General features: G+C 35.5%; 1 protein-coding gene and 1 long non-coding RNA gene across 3 annotated transcripts in view; one reads left to right on the top strand and one right to left on the bottom strand.

Annotated features, from left to right (window-relative positions):
• SLCO4C1 (solute carrier organic anion transporter family member 4C1) overlaps positions 1-23,641 on the bottom strand; it is an 85,600-nt gene that overhangs the window by 4,879 nt on the left and 57,080 nt on the right. For both annotated transcript variants that reach the window (XM_077139068.1, XM_077139067.1), the window contains exons 6-11: positions 22,597-22,715; positions 13,503-13,647; positions 12,895-13,090; positions 5,386-5,539; positions 2,121-2,311; positions 796-860 (exon numbers count right to left, since the gene is read on the bottom strand). In XM_077139068.1, the coding sequence (XP_076995183.1) occupies positions 796-860; positions 2,121-2,311; positions 5,386-5,539; positions 12,895-13,090; positions 13,503-13,647; positions 22,597-22,715 (870 nt within the window). The remainder of the gene's footprint in view (positions 1-795; positions 861-2,120; positions 2,312-5,385; positions 5,540-12,894; positions 13,091-13,502; positions 13,648-22,596; positions 22,716-23,641) is intronic.
• LOC143665543 (uncharacterized) overlaps positions 1-23,641 on the top strand; it is a 49,048-nt gene that overhangs the window by 4,366 nt on the left and 21,041 nt on the right. The gene's annotated exons all lie outside the window — the stretch shown is intronic.

Raw genomic sequence — 23,641 nt, 5'->3', positions numbered from 1 at the left:
TGCAATGTGATAGAGTTGAAAGAACAAAGGGTTGAGATTTAGGAGAACTTTTTCTTAGTCTCATTGCCACCATTAGTTGTGTTTCTAAGGGCAAATCCCTGCACCTCACAGACCCTATTTACTTATCTGAAAAATGGGAAAGGGGAACTAGGTGATCTCTAATGTTTCTTCCAGTTTTTTGTTTTTGTTTTAATAAAAATCAATATTATTTTATTACATTTTTCTATTTCTTCTTAAATCTGAAATCTTGTAAAAATTCTCAGATAATAAATTCTTTCTTCTATTAATTCTTAGCTAGCCATAATAACTACGCAACAAACTTAATTGAAACATTTAAATTCATTATATTTTATTGGTAATGCAACACATTAGTGCCACAAAGGGAGATAAAGGAAGAGAGAAAAGATGTTAAGGCAATAATAAATAATTTACCATAATTAATATTAGCAATAGGTTTTTTTATGAATAGATAAAAAAAGAATTTGTCTTTTACCATACTTTATCAGAAATGTATTAATGATCATATTTTATTTCAAATATTTTCTGAGATTATATTTGCAACATAGTTGGAAATAACAATGAGCCAATCAGGTAAGTGAAAAACAAAGTCATTTTTTATAATACATAAATAATACTTTTGAATATTGGAAAACAACTTTCCCCAATCACAATTATGCAGCTTTCCACTGTACTCAAATTAATTATTGTCTTTGCACATTCCATAATTGGATAAATAAATAAAACTAATCAATCAAAATAGTAAAAAAGTTCCAATGAATTAGAAAAATTGCATACCTAATAACCGCAGCAACATAAATTGTGTTCCCAATGCTAGAGAACGTTGCCTGTAATTAACACACCTGGAAATATTAAATACATATTAGACCAAGAAAGGCTTGTGGTATACTCATTCTTTCAGCATGTTCATTTTTTATAACAGTTTAGCATTTATATATTAAATCAAATGTTGGGTACAGAAAATAAACAAATTGTTTGTAAGCTTATATATAGTTCAGTCTTTTGGGAACTATAAAAAAAGAAAAATGCTATCAAAATGTAAAGGAGAGGACATTCATTAACAAGATATATTTTTGGTTACTGTTATTAAGTTGCAAGCAGATAATTCTTACTCCAACTCTTAGTAAGTTCGAAACAGAAATCATATCTATTGGAATAAGGAACAAATTTGAGGCAATGTAAAATGGTTTCTGAGGTTCAGTAGGATTCAACAAAATTTAACTAATGACTGTGGGCCAATCAAAGAGGAAGAAGACACAATGTCAGTACATAAGAGAATCAGATGAAAGAAAAAAAAAGATCAGCCAGTCTTTAAAAACAAGCAAGAAGTTGCAAGGTGATTTGGGTGCTTCTTCAAAAATTGAATTTTTAAAAATCATTTTCTTCATCCTCTAAACACCTCCAATTCCCATATAGTGTTAAGTTACAGAGGAAAGTTTTTAGCAAGAACTCCTAAACTTTCCTTTTGACAAAAGTAAGTGAACAGGAAAGAATTTACTAAAGAACAAGAGATTGAAAAGGGAAAGGATAGAGGTTGTCAGGGATGATTCAGAATGGCCAGTGGGCCCATAGGAAGGGCAGGCAGGAAGTACATTGTAAAGCAGTGCAAAGGTCTACTGAGGACCAGCAGCTCAGCAGATGAAAGTACAAAATGCTGGCAGAGAACCAGATGACAGCCAGCTTCTTATCTACCAGCATAATTTATAAGAAGGTTTGATATCACAGCACCTAATGTATAAGACAGTATACATGTCATTTTGGCTCTAAGCTTTATGGAAGTGTGTTTTAAATTTTCATCAACACTTCAGTAGAATTGAAAACATCTTCAGCTTACAACTGAAGCCTCATGAAGAAACAGGAAAACATCAGGTCCACACTAGGTAGATGTGAAGACAATGTTAAGACACTTTCATGAGCCTGATCTCATTTAAACTTCATAATCTTGGCTCAATGAAGTAACATATCTGGTGCCACAGAACTAATGATCTTGTAAGTGCCTACTAGAATTGGAACCAAGTGGTAACTATAACCCCAAATGAATCCCTGAATCAGTTTTCTTTCCATTGCTTTAGGGACTGCAGATTTCACAATGTAATACATACCTAAGGATGGACGTAGTTATGGGAGTGCCAGCCATAAAGGTAAAAATAATAGTAAGGAAGAAAACGCCAAGGAATATCGGCAAGTTTGTGCATTGACTTTCACATTTTCCAGCTGTAGCTTCAGAAACAAAACTTTCTGCAGCAGATACTATCTCTGTTTTCTTTCCAATACAGGAACAGTTGTAATATACCTAGAAATATTAAAAATAAAAATGCTGAAAATGTATTTTAGAAATAATATTTATCTCTGAAAATTAGGCCATCTCCTCTAGATATGGCAAACACTCTCACACTGTCCATACCCATATATGGCAAATGATGTCCAGTAAAAACTCAGATCTGCAAATGTCATTCCCAAAACCAACCATGTACATCCTCAGCAATCGTATATATCAAATTATGAAGTAATGTAATGTTTAAATATTTAAAGCAGGAAAACTGAGAATAGTATTTTCTATCCTGGTTAAAGTTTACAACTACCTTATATAAGGAAGTATACATTTGCCTGTAATGTAACTGTTAGTCAGTCTGTTTAGTTGGGATTATTGGTGTGAAATAGGAAGCTAAGATTCCTGTGAAAAATATGAATAGGTGTTTATTGTATTCTTATCAATGCAGTTTGGCTATCTGAAATATTCTAAGAAAATAAAAATCATGCTGATCAGTAGGGTGTTACACGAAATGGTTGGACATAAAAAAATCAGAAGTCAAATACCAAATTTGAAAGTCAAAATATTTTGCCCTTCCTAAGCCCCTGAAAAGACAATTTGCTGAATAAGATACTAAATATCTTAATCTTTGGTGAAAATTATAAATATTAAATTAACTATATTTAAATAATCAGTTATTACCATTTCAAATGATATAATCTAGCACTGGGTGCTAGATTTTTATTTGTTTTTTTTTGTTCAGGATAATATTTGTGTGTTTGTTTCTAGTTATGTGAGCAAAACCTTTCCCATCTTCTAATCAGAATTAGTCAATAGCCTTTATTTATCATATTTTACGTAAAGAACAAAACCATCTATTTATCCAGCTCTCTAAACAATAGTTACCTGCCAGATAGCTCTGATTCTATGATTAGCATTGCACTTACTTAGGAATTTGATTCCTTATAAAGTGACATAAATATCTAGTTTTCCCACGTCATTGCGAAACTACAGCAATCCCAAATGCCAACCTGTGTAAAGGTATGAGGATCCTCAGTTTTGAGATCTTAAAAATCTTCCTAATGTCTTTTACTACATTTTCATAGGTACTATATAGCCATGGTCTACTTAGTTTTATCCCAAGGATTAAATTTATACAATATGACCCAGCAATCCTACTTCTAGGTGTATACCCAAGGGATTTAAAAGCAACAAAGGCTCAAACAGATATTTACACACTAATGTTCAGAGTAGCACTATTCACAATCGTCAAACATTGGGAGAAACAAGTGACCACCACACTGATGAATGGATAAGCAAAATATGGTTATACATACAATGGATTAGCATTCAGCCATATAAAGGAATGCAGTTCTACTTTTTGAAGAGTGCTTTGAAAACGATTGCTTTTTTCTTTCTTTGCTTTTTATATATGTTATATTATACCATTTAAAAAGTTAAAAAAAAAAAAGGGAATGAAGTTCTGATACATGCCTCAAGGATAAACATTGAAGACAAGATGTTGAGTTAAAGAAGCCAGCCAGAAAAGGAGAAATACTGAATGAAATCATTAGAATAAGCAAACTCATAGCACCTGAATCTGGAGTATAGGTTACCAAGGGCTGATATAGGGAGTCAGTGCTTGAATTATACCAATTTTCTACTTGGATTGATTGTAAAGTTTTGATAATGGATGATGGTGATGGTAGCGCAATGCTGTGAACAAAATTAACAGCAATGAGTTGCGCATTTGAATGTTGTTGGAGGGAGATCTTTTAGGTAGCATACATGTAAATGGAATAAAATTTTTAAAAATGAAATGAAGTTTACACTATACTGTATCTAAGTGTGCAACAGCATTGTTCAAAAAAACAATGTACATACCTTAATTAAAAAATATTTTATTGCTCAAAAAAAAACCCTATGCATGGGTCATCCTATTATATTTGTCTTATAATATGATTCACTGCAGATTTTTTTCCTCAAGATTTAAAAATTATTTTTAGATGATCATTTTAATATTTATAGGCTAGGTTATTTGAAAAAAAATGTTGTTTCCCAGATTTTGGCTTAACCCCAGCAGTAACATTAAACCCTAGTGTGTTGTAATAAACTTATAATGTATTTATTACACATACAATTATTAAACATATATACATCTATATGTACACATACATTTGTATGTATGAATATATAAATGTGTATAAATACACACACATGCACAGATCTATGCTGGGTTTCAGAAGAAATTTAAAGTAATTTAAAGGTGATTTCAATTCAAGTATACTTATTTATGTAAAAAAAGTTTCTTGCAATCTCTGATTTATCTTTACATAGGAAAAGGAATGCCTTTTTCACTATCCCATATTTCAAATAGCAAGACTCAAATGTGCTTATGTAACTTATTCATTGTTATCTCTTATGCCATAATATGTACTTCCCTCAGGTTTTCCAAAAGTTAATACATTATTTATTAATGCATAACAGATTATGTATTGCCAGTAATCTGAATATTATTTGTTCACAAGACTCTTAGGTTTAACTAAGATGAATTCTTTCAGTCACAGATATAGAACAATGAAATTATAATTCTTTTAAAATATTTATCTGTATTAAAATGAAATAACATCTGGGCAAACTAACATGCATTGTAATTTCGATTTAAAAGTAAATCTATATTTGAGAATGAATGATTTGGACATTTAAACATGCAATCCATGGTGTATCAAATAAAACCAACAAATGTTTTTTAGCTATCTATTACACTGTAAGCAAGGATAGGAAAATTTCACTGCCTTCAAGGAGCTTAATATATAATTGAGGAAAAAGGAAACGAGGCAAAAAATGTAAAAAATACTCCACCACTACAACAGTAGTGATGTTACAAAGATATATGTGAGTAACTGCCAAATTGATTTTTCAATAATAATTGCATCCAAAGGAGAAGAGTCTCTGCCAACTGGCGTGGTCAAGGCTTGCTTAGTGGTGGTAGAAGTGTGGGCAGAGAGGAAAACAATAGGAACTTTGTAACTCCACTGGAGGTATAAAGAAGTCATCCGTAAACATATAAGTACATTGTCTCCCGAACAGTAGGCTGAGTAACAAACATAAGTTACCGGTGGCTGCCTTGTTGAAACAGAATTTACACAACCTGCGAAGCAGGGAGAAAAATATTGGATTCCATCTCTTCCACAGAGAGGATAAAAATATGATTGCAGACAGCTACAATTGGCATTGCAGGGGGCTGTCAGGTCTCCCAGTTTTCCTGTCCTGTAAATAACAGAAAGAAAGAAGAGTGAATTATTTATATTTTAACTTTCAACAACTAAGTTCAGAAGTACTGTTCTGTCTTGCAATTCAGTCACTTATTCATGCAACATATATACATAGTAACAAAATGAATAAAGCAAATAAAATGTCTGCCACCCCACATAGAGCTTAATGTTTTGTTGAAGAAAGAAAATAGCTATATAATATAATATCTGTAAGTGATAAGAAAAATAAGCCAGAGTAAGAGGCTAAACCAAGGTTTTTCATTTTGGAACAGATGATTCTTTGTGGCAAGGACTGATCCTCTGTATCATATAATGGTTAGTAGCATCCCTAGGCTTTACCACTAGATGCCAGTAGCACTCCCCTCAGTTGTGACAACAAAATGTCCCCAGACATTGTGAAATTTCCTGAGGAGAGGGGCAGAGAAGGGCATGGCAGGGACATACCATTGGTCCTTGATTGAGAACCACTGGAATGGAGAAGGGGAAGGGGCACTATTTTAGATGTTCTAGTCAGAGCCAGTCACTGTGAGTCAGGATGAGACATTTGAGCAGACACTCCGATCTCACTTGTCAACAAGATTAGGAAATAAAATCCTCAACTAAAACCTGTTTATGTGTATTTTTTGCAAATAAAGATTTAAGTAATTTGGTATGACGTGAATGGGCTTTAATAGAGCTTTGTTTCATCATGTTCAAATGTTACAGAGTTTTATGTCTCCACATAACTATATGCAGTGAGTATGTCACCATAAAAGTGGCTGTATCTTTGCAAACACCAGCTTTAAAAATCATCTTTACATAAATTTAGTAGATTGAAATGCTAGTGATCAATAAAAGGGAGGGGTAAGGGGTACGGTATGTACGAATTTCTTTCTGTTGTCTTTTTATGTTTTTTCTGAATTGATGCAAATGTTCTAAGAAATCATCATGATGATGAATATGCAACTATGTGATGATATTGTGAATTACTGATTATATATGTAGAAAGGAATGATCATATGATAATGTTTTTGTTTATTGTTACATTTTAAAAAAAATTAATACAAAAAATACACAGACGAAAACAAAATAAAATCATCTTTACAAATACCAGCTTTAAAAATAATATATAAGATAATTCTTATCACACAATGAGTAAGAACTAGAAAGAAGGGTCTGCTTAGGAAATGTAGGATCAAAATTACCATGCCTTTCAAAGTAGACCCTATTTCAACTGAGGCATCATCCATGAGACATTTCATACCACTCCCTGTTTAGCATGACTCAGAAAAAGCGAAGGAGACAGCAACAGCTATTGCCCCTTAAGAGGCTCCTGAACGGTAAAAGGGAGATCGATCGTGTGTGCACTACCTATAAAACTACTGAGAAAAAGAGAACACAAAAGAATAAAAGTCTTTCCTGCTAAAATGGTAGGAAACTCTCACTGAGGCAATTGCCTGAGATCTAAATAGTTTTTTCTGAATAAAAAGTGTAATCTCGATAGTCTACAATCAACCCTCAATTATCCACAGTAAAGTATAACCCTAAAGAAATTTCTATCTAATTTTTAAGAGTATTCTTGCATTTGCATTCAATTAAGATTGCAAAAATATGGTGTGGAATTCAAAATTTCCAACCCAAACAATGCAAGCACAAGATCAAGAAGAGCTCAAAACTACACAACCTGCATTTTCCATACACATATATTGTGACTTCCTCCTTGTATCCCTATTCATTTTAGAATTTTGAACCTGGAAGGATGAATTAAATCATGGAGGTCAACCTACTCATTTTATCAATGAGGAGATTATTAGGTGACTTTGTTTTCATTACCAAATATAACTCTCCTGGTTTCCCAAGCCCCTGTGTTCCTCCATATAAAGGGTTAGCCTAAGCAAATATGTTTCTCCAATCTCCCCTTTATTCATTTATTCAACCAAAATACATTGAGCAAGTGGTATACCTTATGATATTAGGAATACAAGCATGAATAAGATATTCTCTGTCCTCAAAGATTTCAGTCTAGGAATGCAGATGGGCACAGATCATTATATACTAATAGGATGAGTGCAAAAACATTTGCTAAGGACATTTAAGAAGCACTGATGCAAAACACCTAAACCAAGCCAAAGTTTGGAGAAGAGTAACTGAAGGAGCTGCTGCTTGAGATGAGATTTAAAAGGATGAGTATGTGGGAAGGAAAAGAGACCTCAGCAAAAGCTGGTACTAAAGCATATAGAGATGCAAAACAGTACCCTAGATGGTTAAGTATGAATGATGTCTGAGGAAGGGAGTGATAGTAAATGCAGTTGCAGAGGAGTCAGGGACCAGATTATTGTGGCCTCATGGGCCTTGTTGAAACCAATGGACTTCAATCTTTTTGCAAAAAGTAATCACGGAAGTACTACCAGACTGGAAGGTCACATTGTCAAATGTATATTTTAAAGCAATAATCCTGGGAATTGTACAGAGAATAAATTTGAAGAAAGGGGACCAGTTTCAATATCCCAGACAATAGGTGATGCCAATGTAAATGAAAATCAAAATACAACACTTAAATTATAGGAAATAGAATAGAGAAATATTTTGGATTTAGAATCGGTAAGATTTGGCGTTTGAGTGATTGAAGACGGGAACAGGATGGAAGAGTCATGAGTAAGAAGGCAAGGAAGGAAGATTTCAGAAATGGGGCAAGGGATGTGGGGAGATGAACTTGGGGGAAGGAGTTTGTAAGGAGTATCAAAACTCCTCTGTCATCTCACAAAGACTTCAATAAAATCCGCATTGCCCATCACTACTTTTGGAGTTGGGATACTGTTTATTTGGGATGCAGTGACATGCAGAAGCTGGTTGCAAGGCTGTCAGAGGTGAAGCAGGCACAGCTCAGTACAGCCTAGGCAAAAAAATAAAGTAACTCCAATCGTCTACCTTGGGTATTTGGTAGAAGAAGAGAACCACTTTGTTAGAAGAGATGATGGGTATGGTCTTACACATGTCAAGATTCAAAGTAAAAAATTTGGTTAAGAACTACAACATGAAATTAGATATTTTAATAGTTATTAGCACATGCCATTAGGGTTGATAAAGTTGAATAAGAAGAGTTTATGAAGGCCTTGGAAGTTCATTTATTTAATGAATACATACTGAATTCCAATTATATGCTAGATTCTACTGAAAGTGATGAAAATATAGGTGAAAGAAAGAAGAAAAGGAAGAAAGGAAGGAAGAGAGGGAAAGAGGGAAGGAGGGAAAGAGGGAAGGAGGGAAAGAGGGAAGGAGGGAAGGAGGGAAGGAGGGAAGGAAGGAAGGGAGAGAGGGAGGGAGGGAGGGAGGAAGGAAGGAAGGAAGGAAGGAAGGAAGGAAGGAAGGAAGGAAGGAAGGAAGGAAGGAAGGAAGGAAGGAAGGAAGGAAGGAAGGAAGGAAGGAAGGAAGGAGAGAAAAAAATCCCTGCCATCATGAAGCACCATTCTTGTACTTGGAAACAGACAAACACAACCAATGAGTGATTTATCTAGGCATTAGAAAGTAATAGTTGCTATGTTGGAGAATGGCGATATTTAAAGAATAGGTGGAGAGCAGGAATTTCATGAAGGAAGTAGATTAAAGAGAACTGAAAACAGAATATGGAAACAAATAAGTGGGAGTTTGAAGGAAAAGGCAATCTAAAAGGTAAACTGCAAGTAATTTGCCACACTGCCTCGAGTCTCTTCACAGTGTTTCACAGTCTGCCATCAGATTTGTCTTTTCCGACATAATTCTATTCACAAAAGCAAGCATTACAATTTCTGCCCAGAAATAGCTTATAATGTGGATTCAGAAATAAGGCAACTAGACAAAAACTATCCCCACAATTCTAGAAATAGCCTCTATGCAATATTTAAAAAGATGCAATTTTCTAATGCAAAATTCTCATTATAAATGATTACTGAGACTACAGACAGTATGAGACAGCATGATGCAAACTTCAGGAAAAACAAAGAAATGTAGGCTATGTGTCCTACCATCAAAGAGCTGTCACATCAATCTACAAGCCTTGTGATGGTTTACTTCACGATACAGGGGAGACATTGTCATCAAGAAAGCAGTGAATACTTCTGAAGTTTAATAAAGTGCTTTAAAATAAATGAGTATATACATACATATATACACATATGTGCGTATACAAAAACATGAGAAACGTATAAGTAATAGTACTTAAATATTAATTACTTATTTAAATTTTAACTTATTCAACAATTACGCCTATGCAATAGACAACTATTTCCCTAAAATTATTGCAACATTTTAATATATATGCCTTTTTAAGCTTTTATTTCAGATGGGCAATGAATTCTTAGCCTTTGGCCAGATACAGAAAAAATATATATGTATAATTACTATACTATTTCATATTTTTATGAGGTTCTAAGTATTTTAAAAAACATAAATCACCATTACCATTACTGATTACCAAAATAAGATCCAAAGATCCTATAGGTTGTCAAGGCAGTATAACAACAAGTAGGACATTTAATAACTAATGATTTCTAGAAAGATACTTGGACAATCTCCTTTCAATTGTGTTTAGTGTCATGCCTATATTAAACAATAATAAGTTAATTAAAAATTTTATTAGACAATATCCCCAGAAATTATCAATATTATCGAGTTTAAGGTTTTTTGGATATACTGTTAAGCCGGGCTTGAGGGGAGTGCACCAGTTAGCACCATTCATTCATTTGTAGCCACTAAAGCTCTTTTTACCCATCTGTGCTTAAATAACTTTATACTGTGTTAGAAATTGAATCATGTCCCCCCCAAAATGATATATTTAAGTCTTAATCTGAGTTCTTGTGGTGTGAATATGAACCCATTTGTGAAAAGAGGAACTTTGAAGTTGCTATTAATAGTTAAGATATTTGAATGTCTTATTTAGATGAGGTCAAGTTGAATCAGCGTGGACTTTGATCCACATGGCTGATGTCCCTGTAAGGAGAGGTGATCTAGATAGACAGATAATGGAGCAGGAAAAGTAGAAGCCTTGTGAAAGAGGCAGAGACGCAAGCTAAGGAACCCTAAGGATTACGGCAAACCAGCACAAGAATGCTACAGGCTCTGCTACTGCCTGTGAAGACCTTGATTTTAAACTTCTAGCCTCCAAAACCGTAAGACAATAAATTCCCATTGTTTAAGCCAACCCTTTGTTGTGGTAATTGTCATAACAGCAATGGCAGACTAAGACACACTGCTCTACAACTCTTTCTTGCTTACAACCCCTTCTACTCCTTAAAGAGGTATTTTCTGAGGTCCTCAGTCTGTTCTTCTTATATGTCTTTTCTTTCCCACATGTTTCTTGGATAAGGCTAATTTGAATAAGCTGCCCATACTATGGCTATTTTAATACCCAGGGTACAGATAGTAAAATTAAGAATTTGGGGCTATACAGAAAAATAATTTGACAGTGATACGCCTACGTCGGGACCATTAAAATATATCTTTATATTTATACCTATAAACACATGTGTGTATAGGCGTGTGTGTAACACTTTCAAATTTTTTCACCACTAAAAAGTGTGTACATCAGCAACTTTACATTATGCTTTATCTTTATGCCTGTTGTTAGGTCAGGAGAACAGGGAAGGTCACCGTGACTCAAGCAATGCAAAATGTGCCATCCCTTTCGGACACAGGCAGAAGCAGTTCCCTGAACAAGGAGATGAACCATTGTGATAGGACCCTTGCCAAACATCACCTGACCCCCTTGCTTAAAAATCGCCTGCGCCAAGACCCAGGCTCAGGCTCACCACCCCTTACCTTGGGTTCTGTGAGCTCCGCCTGGGAGCGCAGGAATAAACCCCCTCCCTCTAAGGTTTCTTTGTCTGCCTTTTCTCTCTTTCACCTCCTAAACCTTTCACCTGTGACCCTAATATTTCTGGATGACCAATCCCTGACCAATCTCACCTCCCACCCCCCCACTCCCCCACCCCCAAACACATGCATTTCAAATTAGCACCATCGCACTTGTCTTGCCTTCTGATTAGACCTAAGACAGTTTATTTGGTGGTAGTTAATATTAAGGTAGAAAATACCAAATGGATTTTTATGTACTTTGTTTGTCAAGTGATAAACTAAACCATACAGAATTTCTGCTCTTTTAAGAGGAACATACAGAAAAGTTGTTTCTTGGGATGAGTTATAGCAATGAAATTCAGGTCCCCACTTTCAGCATTTTCAGGTATTTTTCCACTATTCCTAACATGCAACCTAAATCGGACTCAAACAGGTCCCTGTACTTAGCCTTTAATTTCTAGCATTTATGCTTAGCATATTACATCTCCTCTTTTCATTCTTCTCCAATTTTTAACTCTCAAAATGCTTTGTATTCTTATAGGACATTTAAACTCCATTTCTCTATCATACTATGAAGACTTTTCTGACTCTATTCAAATGAAATTTAAAAGCTTTCCCTCCTTTGAACCCCATGGTACTTTATATTTTTCCCAATAAACTCATTTAGAGTAGGGATCTACCATAGAGGTCTGCCATAGAAGGCATTCTACAAAAGTTGGATTTATCAATGCTTTAGACCTGCAGAATTCTAATAATGTAAAACAATGACTTAGATATGAAAAGCAGTTACCAGTCTTGATAATTGTTATTGGCAAACTTTTCCAAAGTATATTTTATTCATATCCTAATACCATATTATACAAAACTCTGGATTCCTTGACCTTGTTTTGATAGCCTCAAATACATGAAATGAAGCATCTAAATTAGCAGTTATCAGAGCAGACTATAAAATACACCACTGTGCAACACCCATTCCCGCTTCATCCGCTACTCAAGGATTAGGATTTGAAGCAAAAGAAACAAGGCAAAAACAGATAAATTGGTGAAACCAGTTATAGGAAGAAACATATTTACAGGTCAACAAAAAGTTTCTTACTTCTCTAAAAGGAACACCTGAACTTCACTTTCATTTTTATTCTAATCTACTTTTAGCACACCCAATAAGAATTTTTTTTTTTTAACATGGGCAGGCACCGGGAATCAAACCCGGGTCTCCAGCAGGGTAGGTGAGAACTCTGCCTCTGAGCCATGGTGGCCCCAATAAGAAAATTTTACTAAGCATAGTACCCAGCATATAACAGTTGCTCCTTAAATATTCCCTAAATAAATGCTTCCAACTTATAATTATGCAAATTGAAAAAAAAAAAAACCCTACATGTTCTTAAACAGGAAAAAGTCTTCCAAAAAAGGCCATTCCTACCATTTTATTTAAGAAAGCATATACTTGGATACAGACAAATACTTTTTAAAATTCTGAATTTTTACTTTTAAAAAATTAAACACTTTAAATAAAATTATTTAAAGATTTTGAAATATATTTACCCATTATATGATTCAAACACACCAGCAACTGGATGATTTTCACATTTGGCATAAATAAACACAGAACTCAGCACAAATGCAACTCCAGATGAAGACAATGCAAACTTCATTGTATTTTTACACGTCATTTTGAACTTGGAAACAACGACACCACCTAAAATCTGACCGAGAGCAGCTCCAGGAATTAAAACAGCCCCTAAATAGGAAGAAGACACAGACTGTGAGAAGACACACAAATGTACCTTGTAATTTGGTACAACTGTCAGTACAATTGGAAAAGATCAAAGCAATCACCAATATGGTTTTAATATTTGAAATTACTCACCTGATTTAGAAATATATACATAAATGACTTAGTCCCATAAAGTAAAGGGTTAATAAAATTAATGTTATGAATATTAAGATTAATACATAATTTCTTTAGCAGTATAGGCTTTTTATCTCTCAAGTTCATACTATTATCTAACACCAGAAAACGTTAACAAAATCGATATAAAATTTAAATTCCAAGAAGTAGACTATCCAAAATTATATGCTAATACTCATAAACATTTACTGTGGCAAAATAAAATTATTAGATTAAATTTAAAAAAATATATATGCTTTACCTCCAAGGATAGCTGAAAAGCTCGATGACAATCCAAACTGATTTTCTATAAATTTAGGTAAAAATGTAGCAAATCCAGTAGTAATTAAAGCTTCTGAAGTAGTTGATAGAACTAAACACATAAAGACAGTATTCCTCATCAAATTCTAAAGAGAAAATATAGTTCACTGAATGAATATCTATGGTTATACTGAAAAAAAAATGTAGCATTAGAAAGGTAACATTATGAAATGGCAAATTTTAACTAAACATAATATAATAATCTCAATATTCCCTCTAGTATAAAAATATAACAATGTATTATTAATAAATTCGTATGTGCAGTGCTGAGAAGATGTGTATGTGGGGCAGCCTGAAAATTCACAGATGATTTCTCAGTAGGATTGACTGTACCCTCATCCTATGCAAGGGACTGCAGAAGAAGAAAAAAAGGCCTACTTAGCAAAGTTCTCTTTCTCCATTTACTGTAGCTCTCCATACTATATCTATCTCTATTTGATGTTGTGCTTAGAACTCCCATATTCAGTAATAGTCTCTATGGACCAAATTTGAGCTTAGCTCCATAAGTAAAGGACTCAATAGTATGTACAGGGTTAAGTAAATTTAAACAGGCTTCTAAACTGCTGAACATCTCAGAATCTTATTAGTCTATCACAAAGGAGTATAGATAGGTAATGTTTCAATATATTTTACTATAAAATGGAAGTCACTGCAGTTTTGGAATATTAATGAAATAAATATTTCATAAATTAGAGCAATACACATACATGCAGAAGTCACAAATGGACAGGATAAGAGATTTAAAAGACAGAATCAGATGATCTAACATAAAATAACAGGAGTGCCAAAAGGAGAAAAAGTTACTGAAGGAAGAGATGCAATAATAAAATAATAATAATAGCAGAAAATATTTAAACATTTAAATTGAAAAGAATCATGTATTCCTATGAAGGATTAATTTAAAATATAAACGTAGACATAATCTAGTGTGTGATGGTTTAATTCATATGTCAACTTGGCCAGATTATGGTTTCCAGCTGTTTGGTCAAGCAAATGCTGGCCTGATTGTTACAGTGAGAATATTTCCTGGACTTAAATTGTCATTAAATTGATTGAATCTTTGGCTGATTATATCTACAGTTACCTGAGATTGCATTCTACCAATCAATTAGAGGTTTTAAAAGGAGAAGTGATGATTTCTGCAGTCAGAAGAGAGGATTTCCTTCTCTTCAACCAGCTTCTCCTAGGGAATTCATTGAAAACCTTCATTGGAATTCCCAGTTTGTGACCTGCCCTATGGAATGTGGACTTGCCCATCCCCAAAGTCACATGAGACAGTTCTTATAAAAATTTCATAATATTTACAGACGTCTCCTGTCAATTCTGTTTCCCTAGACAATTCTGTTTCTCTGACTAATACAGCTTTGGTACCAGGAGTGGTTCATGAGAAACAGAATTTTTAAGGATGAGATTTCTAAATTGGTTCTGGGTATTTTAGAATTGGTTCTCTAGTCTGATTAGAATCAAAGACACTAATGACTCTATTTCCAATAATCAAGATGGTACTGATAGACCATGCAGTGAGTTGGCAATACAGATACACAAAATGTCACCACTGGATATGGCTACTCAAATACATATAAGAGATAGGCTCTAAGTGAGAGAGTGACACCTTCACAGAATTTTGTGGAGTTAAAAGGTATAATGATTTGATTATTTTCCTAAATATCCTGAATACAGTTGTAGAAGAAAAATGATGACCTCAAGTCTTCAAATCCCCAATTTAGGTATGAAGGATGTGAAAGTTTCTGTATATGCCCTGAAAGAAAATCTTATTTCCAGCCTTGCAGGGTGTCTGCTTTAAAGTGAGAACATTACGTGGAAAAGATGCAATCCTGAAAACTGCAATGGGGACATATGGGTTCTATGATTTGGCTGTAATGGTCTACCCTAAAGAATCAGCCACCAAACCCCCAGTCTACTCTGAGGAATCTAACATTCATCTCCACCTGAAGGGATAAACCCTGCTGTACCTGTTAAACCTGTAACCAATTTCCCTAAGGAAACAATCTTCAAGACTTTCTCTGAAGAGATTACTCCATACCAGATGAAACTGTAATGGAATGCCCTGAGGTAGCTGGCTTGCAAGACATTTCTAATTCTTCTCCTGACCCACCCCCACCACCCATTTCTTCTACAGCAATAACTAGACTGAAGTTCCAACAGGTCCCAGAAGGTGAGTTACAAAGTGTGACCCATAAAGAGGTGTACTATACCCTAAAATAACTGCATGATTTCTTCCAATTTATACAGATAGAAATTAGGGGAATATGTGTGGAAATAGATAGTGAGGGTGCGGGATAATGGTAGAAGGAATATAAAATGGGATCAGGCTGCATTTATTGATATGGACCCAGTAAGCAGAGATTTTGGATTCAGTGTTGTAGCTGCAGTGATTAGAAAGGGCAATAGCAGTTTGGGTGGTTGGCTGAAGCATGAACCAAAAGGTGGTCAGCATTATCTGAAGTCAAAATGCCAGGACTGCCTGGGTATAATATAAATGAGGGAATCCAAAGGGTTAGAGAAACAAGTGGATTTGTCATATAAGACCTGGTCACCCATCACAGGAATGTCCAGAGGACATACCTTTCAGCAGAACTGTGAAAATAAATTTGGAGACTACTACATCATCCCTGAAAGGCTCTGCAGTTGCACTTCTCTGTAGATCAGATATTATGGAAAGAGCTGCTATCAATGAATTTGAATCCTTAAACATTGATGCAAATGTTTGGGTCCCAGGTAGGCAGCAGTCAAGTGTCAGCACTTAATTGCCAAAGACAAGGCAGGTATGGCTACAATAACGGACAGCAGACTCAAATCAGCAATCAAAATATTTTGACTCACAGAGACCTATGGCGCTGGCTAATAGATGTAAAATAGATGGAGAGTCTACTAAATTCTTGTTTGATCTGTTCTAGGTCAAGTGACTTGAATTTAAAAAAAAAAACAAAAAACCCACAGTAACGGCCCCTTAGTCCATTCCTAGATGTGAGATAGTTCACAAACCCAGAGTGCCTTGAATGCGGGGAAGACCTGGTCCTCACGGGGAGGGATCCTGTTACACTGGAAAAAATATATATGGTTAATCTTCCACCAAGCCTTTCCCAAAGTAACCTACACGCTTTTATCAGGGTAAAAGCTTGTGCATGGAAGAAAAGAAAATGATCAGACATTTTGGGGACTACTACACTGGCTCAAAAGTGGTATTTATTCCAAGAGACCCAAAATATCATTGTTGTCCAGCAAGCAGAGTAGAGGTTATGGAGGTCAGGTGAACAACAGAATTTTATCTCAGTTCTATCTTGTAGGGTCTTAAGGGTCTCTAGATCCATTGTGGAGTCATTTCTCAGTTCCAGAATGCATAATTGGAGTAAACACACTCAATAACTGGCATAATCCCCACATTATGCCCCTGACCTATGAACTGAGGGCTAATATGGTAGGAAAAGCCAGGTGGAAGCTACTAGAACTGCTTCTACCTAGGAAAAATAGCAATACTACATTTCTAGTGGGATTATAAAAATTGTAGCCACCAACAGGGATTGAAGGATGCAGGGGTGGTGATTCTTACAACATCTCCATTCAACTCTCTTATATGGCCTAAGAAGAAAACAGATGGATCCTGGAGGATGAAAATGGATTATTGTAAACCAATAATACTGTAAACTTTGATTGCAGATGCTATACCAGATGTGATTTCATTGCTTGAGCAAATGAACACATCCTCTGGTATCTGGTATGCAGCAATTGATCTGCAAAATGTTTTTTTTTTTTTTCAAGTGCTGTCATAAAGACAATTAGAAACAGTTTGCTTTCCATTGTAATATACTGTCACCATCTTACCTCAGGGGTATATTAACTCTCCAGCCATATATCATAATCTAGTCTATGGAGACATTGATTATCTCTTCCTCCCACAAGACATCAAAGTGACCCATCATATTGATAATATAATATTGATTGAGCCTAGTGAGCAAGAAGTAGCAACTACCCTAGAGTTATTGCTGAGACATTTGTGTATCAGAGGCTGGGAAATAAATCCCACAAAAATTCAGGTGCCTTAAATCTCAGTGAAATTTTTACATGTCCAGTGTTTTATGGGACATGTCAAGAACTCCCTTATGAGAGATGTCTATTTGGTGCAAAACTTATATTTTGGGTAACACATTACATTGTATGGTCAGTTTAGGTGAACACCATAAGTACAGGGAATCTTGAATAGGGCGTGATATCTTGTTAGCTTGTCCAGGTGAGTGTGATGCCCTGATATATCCCAGAGTAATTTGGGCAGTAAATAAAAAACTACTTGCAAAGTCCTCTTGGGGGTACTGGAGTTTGCCACTATGAAACTTATTCCTGCAAAGGATAAGCATACTTATAAAATTATGCCTAAGAGTCACCCCCAGAGAACTTCTTTTGTTGCTCAGATGTGGCCTCTCTCTCTAAGCCAACTCAAGCAGGTGAACTCACTACCCTCCCTCCTAAATGGGACATGACTCTCAGGGATGTAAATCTCCCTGGCAATGTGGGACAGAACTCCCAGAATGAGCTGGGGCCCAGTATCATGGGACTGAGAAAGCTTTTTGTCCAAAAGAGAGAAGAGAGAAATGAAACAAAATAGTTTCAGTGGCTGAAAGATTTCAGACACAGTCAGGAGGTTATCCTGGAGGTTATTCTTATACATTACACAGATACCCCTTTTTAGTTTATGGTGTTTGAAGTGGCTGGAGGGAAATACCTGAACCAGTTGGGCTGTGTTTCAGTAACCTTGATTCTTGAATACAATTGTATGACAGACTTTTATAATGTAGCTGTGTGATTGTGAAAACCTTGTGTCTGATGTTTTTTATCCAGGGTATGGGCAGATGAATAAAAAAAAAATGGATAAATAAATAATAGGGGGAAAAGGAGTAAAATAAATTGGGTAGATTGAAATACTAGCGGTCACTGAAAGGGAGGTGTAAGGAGTATGGGACTTTTTTGTTTTTATTTCTTTATCTGGAGTGATGCAAATGTGCTAAAAATGATCATGGTGATGAATACACAATGATATAATGATAATGTGAACCATTGATTGTACACCATGTACAGATGGTATATGTGTGAAGATTTCTCAATTAAAAAAAAAAAAGAACTTCCTTATAAGGTGAAGGATTAGCTGTTGCTTCTGGTCCCTGTCACAACCAATAAAGAGGCCCAATGCCTAGTTGGCCTCTGGATTTTTGAGACAACATGTTCTGCATTTGCTTGTGCTACCCTGGCCCAGTTACCAAGTGACCTGAAAAATGTGTGAATCTTGAGTGAGGACTAGAAGAAGAGGAGACTCTGCAATGAGTCCAGGCTGCTGTGTAAGCTGCTCTGCCAATTGAGACATATGATCCATCAAACCCAGTGGTGCTAGAAGTGTCAGTGGTAAGTGAACTGTTGTCTGGAGCCTTTGGAAGACCTCTATAGAAGAATCACAACAAAGAACCTTAGGATTTTTTACCAGAGTTTTGCCATCCACTGCAGATTAACTACTGTGCCTATGAGAAACAGCTTTTGGCCTGCTACTGGTCCTTAGTAGAAACTGAACACTCAACCACGGGCCACCACGTTATCATGAGGCTTGAGTTGCCTATCATGAGCTAGATATTGTCTGACCCACCAAGCCATAAAGTTGGGCATATACAGCTGCACTTCGTCACAAAATGGAAGTGATATATAGGAGATAGGGCTTAAGCAGGTGCTGAAGACATAAGTAAGTTACATGAGAAATTGGCCCACAGGTCCCACTCCTGCCACATTACCTTCTTCTTATGGTTAAGAAGAAACTTGGGAAGAAAATGGTTCTGCATGATATACAGGTTCCACCTGAATATGACAGTTGCAGCATTTCAGCCCCCTTCTGGAACATTCCTAATGAGAGTGACAGAACTTTGAGCAGTGCGCCTGGTTGTTCATTTTGCTTGGAAGGAGAAATGGTCAGAGATGAGCCCATATACTGACTCATGGGTTGTCAACAATGACTTGGCTGGATGGACAGAGACTGGGAAGGAATATGATTGGAGCGTTATTGACAAAAACGTCTGAAAAAAAGGTAATACGTGTGACTCAATCAAATGTTCACTTTGTCAGGGGAATATTTTAACAATCAAGTGGACAAGATGACCTGTCTATGAATAACAGTTAGCCTCTTGTTCCAGTCACTCTTGTCATTAACTAAGTTGCCATGGTGGTAGGGATGAAGGTGAAGCATAGGCTCAGCAACATCAACTTCCACTTATTAAGGAAAAACCAGCTATAGCCACTGCTGAGGGCCCAATCTGCCAATAGCAGAGACCAACATTCAGTTCCCAATATGACAACATTCTGAAAGGAGATTAGCCTATTACCTAGTAGTGGGTTGATTACATTGAACCACCTAAATCATGGAAAGGGCAGCATTTTGTTATAACTGGGACAGACACATATACTGGATGTGGGTTTGCCTTCCCTGTACCAATGCTCTGCCAAAACTACCATCTATGGACTTATATAATGCCTCATCTGCACAATATTCCACATCACATTGCCTTTGATCAAGGAAACCAATTCACAGCACATTAAGTAAAGGAACGGTCACATACTTATGGAACTCGCCATTCTTACTATGCTTCCTACCATCCCGAAGCAGCTAGATCAACAGAATGGTAGAATGGCCTTTTGATTACTCAATTATAGTGTCAACTCTGTGACAGTACCCTGCAGGGGTGGGTAATGTTCTACAGGAGGCTGCATATGCTTGAAATCAGCATACCCTTTACGGTTCACTGTATAGTGCTGTTTCTCCCATAGCTAGGATTCACAGACCCAGTAATCAAGGAGTGGTAATAGGAGTGGCACCACTTACTATGACCCCCTAATGATACACTAAAAAACTTTTTGTTTCCTGTCCTTGAAACCTTAAGCTCTGCTGGTCTACAGGTCTTAGTTTCACAAGGAGTTGTGTTCCACCAGAAACAATAGTGATTCCATTGAACTGAAAGTTAAGACTGCCACTTGGCCTCTTTGGGCTCTTCATGCCTCTGAATCAATAGGCAAAGAAGATAATTACTGTACTGGCTGAGGTGATTGATCCTGACTATCCAGGGGAAATAGGACTAAACTACACAATGGAGGTAAGAAGACTTTGCCTAGAAACCAGGAGATCCCCTAGGGTGTTCCTTAGTACTACCATTCCCTGTGATTAAAGTCAATGGAGAACTGCACAAGCCAATCCAAGTAGGACTAACAACGGCCCAGAAAATTCAGGAATGATGGTGTGAACCATCACATCAGGCAAAAATTACAGCCAGCTGAGGTGTTTGTTGAGGGTAAAGGGAATATGGAATGGGTAGTAGAAGTAGTTGTAAATACGAGCTATGACCATGTGGCCAGTTATAGAAAAGAGGACAATAATGGTTATGAATACTTCTTCCTTGTTTTGTTATGAGTTATGCTTGTATAGGTACCTAAAGCAAATAACTTTGTTTTCTTCTTTATCTTATCCCCTTATCATAAGACATGTTATTTTCATGCCACCACAGTGTTTAAGTTATAGGACATCAAGTTTAATAGTGAATATTATTCAAGGACTTGCACCTTATCTTGGGGGAGAGGTAGTGAGTTTCCAGTCGTATGCAGGGGAGTTGAGCATTGTTAAGGGAAAATATGACAGTTACTGTTTTATTTGGAGATTAAGTATGGTTTTAAGAGATGTGTATGGCTGCCAAGTTGACAAGAGGTGGACTGTGTCGGTGACATTCACGTATCAGTTTGGCCAGGTTAGTGTCTAGCTGTTCGGTCAAGCAAGCACTGGCTCTATTGTTAATGTAAGACTATTTCATGGACTTAAATCATCATTAAGTGATTGCATCCATGGTCTGTTACAACGACAATCAAATGAGGAGATTGCCTTCTACAATGACAATTTCATCCAATCAGTTGAAGGCTTTAAAAGAAGTGATGACATAAGCAGCCAGAAGAGAGAATTTCCATCTTTACTCCAGCCAGTCAGTTTCTCCTAGGTAATTCATCAAGAACCTGCAACAGAGTATCCAGCTACAGCCTGCCCTATAGAATTTGGACTTGCCTATAATCACCGACTTGTTAGACAATGTTTATAAAAATCTCACAATGTTTACAGATAACTCCTGTGAGTTTTGTTTCCCTAGAAAATCTTTATTAATACATAGTGAATTTCCTAAAATCCAATACAAAGGAAAAATTTACAAACTTCCAGACTGAAGGAACAGGTAAAAATTACAATAAACCGAAACTTCTCAACTGCAACACATTTAACTAGAAAAAAGTGAAACATTCATAGACTACTGGGATTAAGGCATTTGATTTGAAAGTAATTAATTCAGTCAAAAATATTACTCAGACATTTAAGAATTCTTAGAAGATATCCTATCTGGAAAAAACCACAATAAATTGTTGTATACATCAAAATTTGATTTAGAATAGAGATCTCCAAGTAGGAAACCAGATGGATTTTTAAAAAAAGCAATGGTAAGCAATGACTCTTGCAATACAGAGTTAAGTTTAGACAGATGATGACAATGTAAGTTAGAATTTATAAAATAAATTACATAAAAATTCATAGAACAGAATAGAACTACTATATGAGAAAATAAGAGTAACTGGAATTAAAAATTATGGCCAATCTCAGCAAAATCCAGAAATATTTGAGTATGGGGAAAGCTGGCGGAAAGTAGGAAAGAAGGTGGGCTGAATGAAGAAGTAAAAATATTTTTAAAGATTTCATCCAAGAAGGAGGTATATGAATAATGAAATGTAAATTATTTCAAATTTTGAAAAGTTAAAATTATAATCATGTTCAAAATTTTTAAGTGCTAAGCAGAAAGAATGTTTTTGTCCTGAATATAAAAGAATGGCTCATTAACAATTTTTGTTTCTTTAACCCCAAATCCATACCATGTTACCACTAACCACTGTCTCTTTCACAAGAGATGACTATTGGTTTGACATACTCAAATAAATGTATATATTTTTGAGCAGTTCTATTTTACCTTTAGAGCAACTGGAAAATCTTTAATGCTTTTTCCAAAATTCTCATCTGCTTCTTGTATGGAACCACTCTTATTCTGATGTGCCTGGGAAATTTTTCCAGCTTGAATCTTTGCTGTACCTAAAAAATAGCAAATGTATTAGTAAATTATTACTAAATGTATTAGTAAACGTATAGTATATTACTTCGATTTTAATTTTTAAAAAAGTTTAATTTTTAATGGATACACACTTCTACAAGTATTTAAATTCCTTAAAGAGGCCAGCTCTTCTCTTTGTCAACTAAATTATATATATACCTGTAACCTGGCAGTCCTAAAGGTTAGTATACAATACCCCTAGCAAAGGAAGCTCCAACTCGTCCAAACATTAAAATGAGACAATTCTGCTACTACCACGTTTATTCTTTCCATTTAAATTCTCACAACATTTTTCTCTTCCTTTCAAATAGTTCTCTTTTTCATCCTTTACACGGTTATAAACAAGGCATTTCTGAGGTTTTCACATTTATCATCTCTTTTAACAGGATTGACAGATGAAATGATATTTCCCATGTCCCTCTGATTTTTAAAAATTGTACCGCCAATAAGTCTGAGCAAATAGCCAGTATATGGAATAAAAGGTGGGATGGTCAGAGAAGAAAAGAATCAATGAGTTCACTTACTCCTACTCTACCAAATTTTATTTTGCCTGATTCTAAAATTCAGTCATTTATCCTGTTGCCACAATAATGGAAACAGCTGAATACCTTCAGCTTAGAGAAAAATACTTTAGAGATACATATTTGAACTACAAGAGCCTGTTAGAAACAGGATTCAGAGAGAGAGGAATGGATATTCTTTTCTACTAAGTTTTTCTTTTTGAACAGACTATCTAGTATTGAAATTTGGTGAAAAATGAGCATACCGCAGTATGACTTTGGTGATCATAGAAAAAACTAAGTACTTGCACTTTTGTCTGCAAATAATTAATATGTATGACTTAAGGAAGATTGGCTCCCCAAATTGTGACTATATGAATACAAAGTATTAGTTTAAAAGATACTGT

This window comes from Tamandua tetradactyla, chromosome 21, assembly GCF_023851605.1.
Source record: "Tamandua tetradactyla isolate mTamTet1 chromosome 21, mTamTet1.pri, whole genome shotgun sequence".
NCBI lineage: Eukaryota > Metazoa > Chordata > Mammalia > Pilosa > Myrmecophagidae > Tamandua > Tamandua tetradactyla.
The sequence above is the reverse complement of the archived record's forward strand: the minus strand, read 5'-3'. Positions and strand labels throughout refer to the sequence as shown.